The 9,240-nt window shown below is 33.0% G+C and overlaps 1 protein-coding gene across 1 annotated transcript; it reads right to left on the bottom strand.

The window, feature by feature from the left end:
* Positions 1 to 3,077: 3,077 nt before the first annotated feature.
* On the bottom strand, positions 3,078 to 4,290 carry LOC103309212. Its single transcript, XM_016803773.2, has 2 exons — positions 3,957 to 4,290; positions 3,078 to 3,638 (listed from the first exon to the last, which is right to left on the bottom strand). Exons 1-2 carry the CDS (start codon positions 4,288 to 4,290, stop codon positions 3,250 to 3,252), a joined length of 723 nt encoding a protein of 240 aa, XP_016659262.1. The 3' UTR covers positions 3,078 to 3,249.
* Between the last annotated feature and the right edge of the window lie 4,950 nt (positions 4,291 to 9,240).

Genomic DNA, 9,240 nt, shown 5'->3' with positions numbered 1-9,240 from the left:
CCCCTCCCCTTGGGCATTTTGCCACCACTATACATTATTACAATATTGGCTACAACCATTGATTATAAATATTTAAATATTAATTATATTGGTATTTGGTGTTATCTGCTAATTGATTTTTCAGTTGTACAATATTTTTTTTCTCCATGAAATTTTGGGACAAGTGCCTGATGCCCCATAGAGTATCAAGATTTTCAAGAAAGAAAATAATACATATCGATACATATCGGATCAATTTTGAGCGTTCAAGAAGTTACACGTGAAATATACAAGCGATACGTACCGACTCGTATCGGACTCAGACTTCGATACGAGGCGGTACGTAACTGTTCCCTATCGATACGTAACGCATTTTTCTTCTTGAAAATCTTGTATCACTCTGTTTGATAGCACGATTAAAGATAGTACTGTCATTAGCCATGTGGTGATTGTTTACGCATAGTATCGTATTTAAAAAAAATACATTATGTACTAATAAGTTAGTAATATTAACATAATATAGCTTGGCTTTACTCTTTGCTTATAATAAGATTTATATACTATATATTAATTATAATATTAATATGAATTATGTATTATGATAATATTTAATAGTATGCTGATGCATGAATTGAATCTAATAGGTTATAGGTACTTCACGTGCGATTATTACTTTTTCTTGCACTTTGCTTTGCTTATTTAGACTGAAAACATGGTTACGTTCCCAAATGGGAAATGAACGTCTCAGTAGTTTGGCTATGTTGCATGTGCATAGAGACATGGACATTAACATTGATAATGTCATTGACATATTTGCAAAAATGAAAAACCGAAATAAAAATTTTATATTGTAAATATTTTATTTTTCAAATTTTAAATAAATATTTATATTGAAAAAAAGTGTTGTTATTTATATTTTTATACCGATTATAGTTAAATATTTCAAAATAAAACAATGGGGGGTTAAACATCATTATCTATGTGGATTTTAAATTTCACCCCCCCCCCCCCTCAGAACTTGGATATATCCGCCACTGCCTACCGTAACAAAACCTTACCGTACCAACCGCAGTTCATAACCCCTACAACAGCAAATGGGCATAGACATAATGTAATTACAATTAAGTACTTATTATGTAACTCAGGTACGTGGAACCACCTTTTTAATATGCTCAGTGTCACTATTATTAGTTTTCTAAAATTAGTTCGTTAAAATATATAACCATTGACTAAAGGTAGACATTTGAGACGACAAGTCGGCTTAATTTAAAATCGTAAATATCCTAACACGCATCATTATATTATGGTCTTACAGTCAACCGTATGGCGTCACAATAGTACATATCTTGATGTGACCGTTGTGGTCACGGATATCGAGTAGTGTGACCGTCATCAGAGTAAGACAGAGCTATAGGACAACGGGGCCAGTCTGGCGCGACGGGACATCTCTAAGTCCACTCGAAGAAGTACCTTACAGCTCTGTTTCAAACTAATATGCTTATTTTCTTTTTAGCACATAATATATAGGTTATGCATAGATGACAAATATTATTGTAATATAAAAACCAAGATATGTACATATTATTATGTATAATAATTTAAAATGTACATACTATTATTTTTATTGAAATATGTAATAAAAATATCTATTAATATGTAGGTAACCAAAATATATTTTTTGTTTATTAAATTCCAAAAACAATCATTATTTACTAGAAAAAAAAAACAATTTTTTAATATTACAATATTAAAATAATATATGAACAACATTGTATTATATCTACCTAATTATGTAAACAAAGTGAAACTACATAATGTATATTCTCTAAGATTTGTAAACGCATAGTGGCGACGATAAGATAGCAACATTTTTATAATTTACTGACTGAAAAAATGTCCTACGTCGTAATATGCAAATTGCGAATATTTCATACATCAAACGGAATGAGTTCGACGTCCGCCGATAATTCTGTGGGATTTTGTCTTTCCGGTTTAATAATATCTCTAATTGTTTTTATATTTATTTTAGTCCTTTCGTGTATCAAACGCGTATACAACTCAAGATTATAATTTAATATATTATATTATTACCTATATTGTATTATAATTTTATTATTTGTTTAATTATTATTTATTACCGAAACCAAAAAAAAAAAAATGTATACCAAAAACGATTTTGTCCACATATTTTTATCAGTTAAATGTGTAAATTATGAAAAAAATATGTGTACACCATCGTAGGCATCGCACGTCACGAATTGACGTTTTTTTTCCATTTTACGTCCGTATGGAATATAAAAATAATACTCTGTCTTGAAGATAATATATTGTGACTAAAAGTGACGGATTTAACGGTCGTTTAGTTGGAAAATCCTCTCCTAATATGTATATACTGCGTGGGGCCCGCATCTAAATTATAAAGTTATTTTATTTTCAAATTATTGCTACCACAATATAATAAATACATTTTTTTTTAGCAAACTTCCAGTGTTGGGTAAGTTACTTTTAAAAAGTAATTAAGTTACTTTACTCGTTACTCAAATAAAATTGTAATGAAATTACTTTACTTTTCAAATAGAAAAGCAACTCATTACTTTCTCGTTACAAAAATAAAATTTTTTTTTAATTTCTTGGCAATAATCTTCTTGCAGGCAAATTGAACAAGCAAATCCTTTATAAAACCTGTATAGTTAATAGGATCATATAAAATGTAGTCTTCAACACAAGCTATATATCATAGGAAACCTATTCAAAGGAACAATAAATTTAATTAACTGTTCTCGTGATTTACGGTGCAATTAGACATTTCAAATATCAAAACCATTGAAAACTGAATTGTGCCGAGTTAAGATTGGTAAACATAATAATACCCGCATTATACATATATTTTTTTTCAATTCACTATATATAGGTAGGTAGGTACTTACTTAATAATTCGAAACTGTAACGCGTTTTTCTATAGAAATTACTTTTCAAAAGTAATTTTCATTACATTTTCGTTACTTGGAAATAATTCTAATGAAATTACGTAACGCGTTACAAGCAAAGTAACGCCGTTACAGTAACGCGTTACTTTCGTTACGTTACTACCCAACACTGCAAACTTCAATATCATTTACCATTGTCAGGTTATAGCGGTTAATAAAAACAACAATTTCGTAAGTATCTAATGCTACATTTTATACGATGCCCCTCCTATGGATTTTACGAATTTATTTTTGAACCCTCTAATCCGCCACTAATCATATACCTACGTCCTACATCACAAGACTACCCGGAATATTGGGCGTCGCTATACGAGTCGATTTGATCCTTGTAAGCCATCGCATCGGCTGTGGTCATACTCTGCGGCGGGGGGTAACTCCTGCGATACCCGCTGTGATGTTCGTTTCCACCACCGCCCCCGCCGCCGTTCCACGAAGGGTGAACGCTGACACCGACGCCACTACCGCTCAACAGCTTTTTTATCGCCATGGTGCCGGCCAGGAGCAGAGCGATTTTGGCTATGATCAGAGCTTTCACGGCTATCGATATCGCGCCGCCCATCATCATCTTGTTGAACAGGCCGCCGATGATGGTCATGCCCATCGACGTGAATCCCATCATCATCCCCAATTTGTGATTTTTTTTCTTGTAGCCTTTTTTCTTACGACCTGTAACTGATTTTCGAATTTATATTATACGGTTTTACAGTTATCATTACGATTATAATATTTACAAGACAGCATGAGTATACGCATCATCTGTCTAACGTAGTAGTTGAGGGAAGGGGAGAGATAACGTAATTGTTGCAATTAATATACAATAAAATGTAAAATTAATATTTAAAAAAACTGGACTTGTCGTCAAGAAACATAAATAATAGGCCTCCCTACGGCTGGGTACCTATATATTATTATATTTTATTATATTCCGTTTGTACGTATTATTTCAAAGAAGTTATAATATACTATCTAGTTGTACTGGTGAGGTGGTACCTTCGGAAACGTCATCGGTCAATCCGTCGTCTTCTTCTGGTTGGTATTGGATTTGCAGTGCGTTGAAAAATTCCAAAAACCTCGCGGCCAAGTCGTCGCCTTCAGTATGTTGGCGGTGGTTACCGACAGCGGTAACGGTCAGATACCGGTTCAGCCGATAAGTCTCGTTCTTGTCCAATACTTCATCGATGGATCTCGCCAATCGACGTTCGAGGCACGTGTCCAAGCCCGTCGACCCGCAATCGTGCAAGTTGGACAAGATGTCGAGGTACCCGTCGACCCGGACGACGGCCGTGGCGATCGCCAACACGACAAACGCGTACTGTACACGCATGATGCACTAGTGGCATTAAGTCGGATAACGAGTAAATCCCGAGATTTTATATACCGATATCCACTCATTTCAAATGATAATTGTCATCATCGTCGTCACCGTTGTAGTTATAATATATTACCATCGTCAGAGGTACCGGTACGACGACGAATGAAAAATATGTAACACGCACGGCCGTGAACACGGTAACGATGCGAGTGCTTAGATCAACTACGCGATAAGTACCACGATATTATTTTTATAAAATATGTGTCGTCAGTGGTCGCACTATGTGCCTAAATAGCCTATGGTAAAACAGTATACTATACCTATGTACATGTCATCGCGTCGAAACTACGCAGGGTGTCGGCTGTAACAGATCGGTCGACCGTAGATACCCAGGTATAATATGTTATTATAATATTATAATATAGGTAGTGGCAATAAAACGTTCGAGAACAATTATTATTATGCGGGAGATGAGATTGTCATAACAATGACATACATACTTGGGCACTAAATATTGTAAACGGTTATTCTACTTACCACGAACGGTTTAGGACTTACTGTTGCTCGATTACAGCAAAAACGTAAACGTCGAACGGCTAAATAACATTACAATAATTAATAAACATTATGACCGCGAGTTGAAGTCTCCGTCCGCGATACAGAATGGGTACAAAATTATCTTCTCCCCCACTCTTCTTTGGGCTTTCCGGTCATTGAGATTTGAGACCACAATATTATAGCCAAACAAATTTTTTTTCAGTTCTCCGTATCAACTGCTACAACTATCATCTACTGTATATCTCCAGGCTCCACTTTTCCACAACATGTTTAATGCAATCGTCCCAACATATCCATGGTCTTCTCGGTGCTCGGTAGGTCCTTATTACAAATGAGCCTTGTTTTTCCTCACGGATCCTTCCAAAAACAGTAACTATTCTTTTTGAGATTTCATTAACATTATACAGTCTTTAAAACAGTTTATTTAGTTCATCATTATGTCTCACAGTTATCTAGTTTCGATGTCAACACAGGGGTCATGTCTATCGAATACACCTAACCATAAATTCTCCAGTCTCAAGGGGCAATGCGCCTGAGGCTTGTACGATTGTCGAGTGTATCAATGGCGTATACATCTGTACTTTAGGGTCTAGCTCTTGATATGAGCTCGAGCTCTGTATTTGTCCGAGTCAAACGTAACGCGTCTTATTACCGTTTTGTATTCTTGTATTGGTTTTAATTTTTAGGTAATTGTCTTCCGTTAGAAGATGCCCGAAGTATTTGAATTCCGACACTTTTTTAAATATTTTGTGTCCTATAAAATGCAAGAAATGTCCCTGTTGATGTTTTTTCTCCAATCGACTTATCATATTATTATATTCTGGTAGTTCATTTTCCGGTTGCAGATATACGCAATCCAACCTTTTCCGCTGTCACTATAACAATATTTTACATATCATCTGTTATACCTTTACTTAGGTATAAAGAAATAAAGCTGTTTCATCAGCACACACGAGAAGATTTATGACTCAAGTTGATTTCAAGAATATTCCGTATAATATTTATCTTACACTGAATTATTCAATGACAAATGAAATAATGTGTGACGCGTAAAATCAAAAAAAGAAACAGTGGTACAGAACTGTGAGAGTATCATAACATCGTACTTCAACATTTCGTATGCTAATCGTATTTAATTTTTTTGTGATCAGTCGATCTCTGTGTAACAAATATTTGAGGACTTTGCGCGAAACTAATACAATATTCGGCCTGCTCGTGTATCGGTATGTCCAGCCTAGGCGCATACCTATCATGGCGATAACAGGTCATAATATTGTAGTCGTGCACGTGATAAACGAATTTAATATTTTATGGTATGTGTGCGTACAAGCGTAATGATTTATGGTAAAAAAAATATGCTCCCGCGTATGCTTACATGGATATATATTATATAGGTGCCTATACTTATAATGCACGCGTTCAAGAGCATGTCAATGAATATAATATAATATTATTATATTGTTTGACAGCACAAAGCGCTTTAGATTTTTCGTATAAAAAGTATCTATACGTTTCTCACAGCAGAGAAAGATTGACTAATCCTATTTAAATTTTTTTTTTTTACATAGATTCGACAAACAATGTTTTGGTGTTAATAAAATATATTTATAGGTACAAATATATATTTATATATATACATTTTTTTATTGGTATTTTCGAAGACGTGTATGTACAAGAGCATTATGGAAAAGCGCCAACGAAAACTACCGTTAACCTGAGATTATTTCCCATTTTCAAATATTTATAATATAATTATATAAACCAATAAGCTCTATTCGTCGAATATTTATAATATTACTATTATAATGAAAACATAGCTATCAAGAACTAATCAAATATTGTAAAACCGGAAAATATTTTGAAATTATGCTCTATTATTCTAATTTATATTATAATTCATATAATAAATTCGGTCACTAGATATCATAATTACACATCCGTAACATGCGTCGTGCCTACTTATCTATAAGTTATAATTATTAATGTTAAATATTATAAGATAATGCGGGTACGCTATATATCAAGTAATTTGCAGAGAAAGTGTCTCAATTTATTTCGTGAATTACAAAACTTTATTAGAGTATAAAATATCATCTTTATATTAAATTATTTTAAATGATAAAACAAAAAAAAAATAAGCTACATAAATAATTATTTATTGTTATTACAGTAAATTGTTATAAGTCGTAATATATAGCGTAATGTATATTGTAGGTATGTCAGTGTATATTATTTAGATTCAATATGTAAAAATCAATAGAATTGTAAAATTATTTATAAATTGTTTAGTTTAGGTATACAATTTATAATCAGCTGATTTTTTTATATAACATTATTTAATTATTTAAAATCATTTGGCCGTGGCGACTAAGTCGGTTGATTTTTTAGATACCCCTTTCCACCCTCGATGGTCTATGAATCATCCGATTTTTCAATCGTATTCAGCAGGCTATATTACCGTGATTTATCAGCATTTCAAGCCGTCAGTAGCTCCCTGTCTATAAACCGATTGATCATTGTTCGTTTACATCGACCAATATGATTATTATGATTTCGCGTAGCCAATAAAAACGACCACAAAAAAAAACATATACCTAATGTATAATATAATATTATGATTCGATGTTTTACCTTAGAGTGGATGTAATATTTTTTTCTAAATAACATATATTTCCATACTTAATATTATAGAAATAAATATTGTCAACGTAAACAACTTAAATACGTTTTAAAAAAAAATATATCAATTAAAACAATAATAATATTATAGTGTAAAAAAAGACAAAAAAAAATACATATTAATTTAAGCCGACGGACCGCGCGACACGATCGACCGTGACGGTAAAAATATATTCTTCAATAACAATATAATATTGTAGCATGTTACGTATATAATAATAGTGCCTACTATGTATAATACATCTATAGACGGCCAAGTACCCAGGAGTACGTCGTATAGATGTGATTTCCGTACAATATTACAACTGTAATCACGCTGCAGTGACGAACGGTGTCTAAATATTATATTATTGTTATTATTATTATTATTGCTGTTTCACACACGCGGTGTTATCGTCACGAGGGGGTCACGAAACATAATTGCCAAACAGGCATATTAGAATCACTGTCTTTACGGTGCAACTGATATCTCGATGAATGCATTACGTTATTGTGATATTACAAGTACCTATATTATGTGTGCTCGTACAACGGGACATTGTGCGCACAACACTGCTGCAGTGTACCGTGGTTATAGGTGCACTTTGGTGTACTGCACGGAAATTCGTTAACATTCATCAGACATGCACCGCAATGCATGATTGTGGAAAAAAAAACAATCATATCGTCACAGCGAATCGGTACGAAATTATAATATTATTTTAGTCTGAGATTTATGTAGGTGGGTATTTATAGTGCCCAATAAATTTAGTAATATAACTGCGGGCTGCACCAGCAGGCAATAATAACTGATAAACGATTTATAATAATATCAAATCCAATTGTTTTCTAAGTGCGAGCCTAGTGTTGGAAAAATCAATTTTTTAAATTATCATAGCTGGATACAATATTTGTCTATATACAGGTAAGCAGATAACATATGGGATAAATTATTTATCTAGATTATGTACAAAACTGACAGCCGGCCACTCGCCGGGGTCCACAGAACATTTTTCCGGTCCACCATTTTTAGGTAATCACTTATCGATTACATGATTGAGATAAATTCAAATAATATGTTCTAGTATTTTATACATACTATTATAATATTATTTGGTTTCCCTCGATGACACATGGCTTTCGATTAAAATCAATGTGGACATTGCGTCGGTTAACTATTATTTACCGATACTGAACAAGTTTATTGTGATATAATATTATGGTATAGTATGTAGTTACAAATTATTATTACTAGGTAGGTACGACTGCAGCGTATAATTACGACAGTAAATTCAGTATATCACCTATGTATTACCTGCATAGTATTATTATAATAATATAATTAGGTATATTTAATTTAATATTATGACCATCTAACTTTCGCTTATTCATTATATACATGGGCCATACCAGGGGTCACCAAACGGAAACCGGTAGACGAACTTTATCTGCCCATATATTTTAGTTTCTTGATGGGATATGAGATATCAACTAACTTTAATTATTTACTTTTTGAAATTCGCCTTTACATTCTTTGAATAACGTCATGCAGGAACACGATGTTTTGGTGACCACAAAAACATCCTACATTCCTAAAGTGGCTCTCCGAAAATATTAATTAGTAATCTCTGGGGACTGGGCTAGTGGGCTATACTATAACAGGTAATATACTTTAATAGGAAGATATAGATTATTATTTCGGTACAAATTATTATAATTTATAACATTATATTATTATGTGTTGGT

The sequence above is a fragment of the Acyrthosiphon pisum genome, chromosome A2 (genome assembly GCF_005508785.2).
Source record: "Acyrthosiphon pisum isolate AL4f chromosome A2, pea_aphid_22Mar2018_4r6ur, whole genome shotgun sequence".
NCBI classification, from domain to species: Eukaryota; Metazoa; Arthropoda; class Insecta; order Hemiptera; family Aphididae; genus Acyrthosiphon; species Acyrthosiphon pisum.
The sequence above is the reverse complement of the archived record's forward strand: the minus strand, read 5'-3'. Positions and strand labels throughout refer to the sequence as shown.

Coding starts and splice junctions, on each gene's coding strand:
- LOC103309212 (XM_016803773.2), bottom strand. CDS start 4,290: ATGCGTGTACAGTACGCGTTTGTCGTGTTGGCGATCGCCACGGCCGTC. Junction 3,639..3,956: donor GACCGATGACGTTTCCGAAG/GTACCACCTCAC, acceptor TTCGAAAATCAG/TTACAGGTCGTAAGAAAAAA.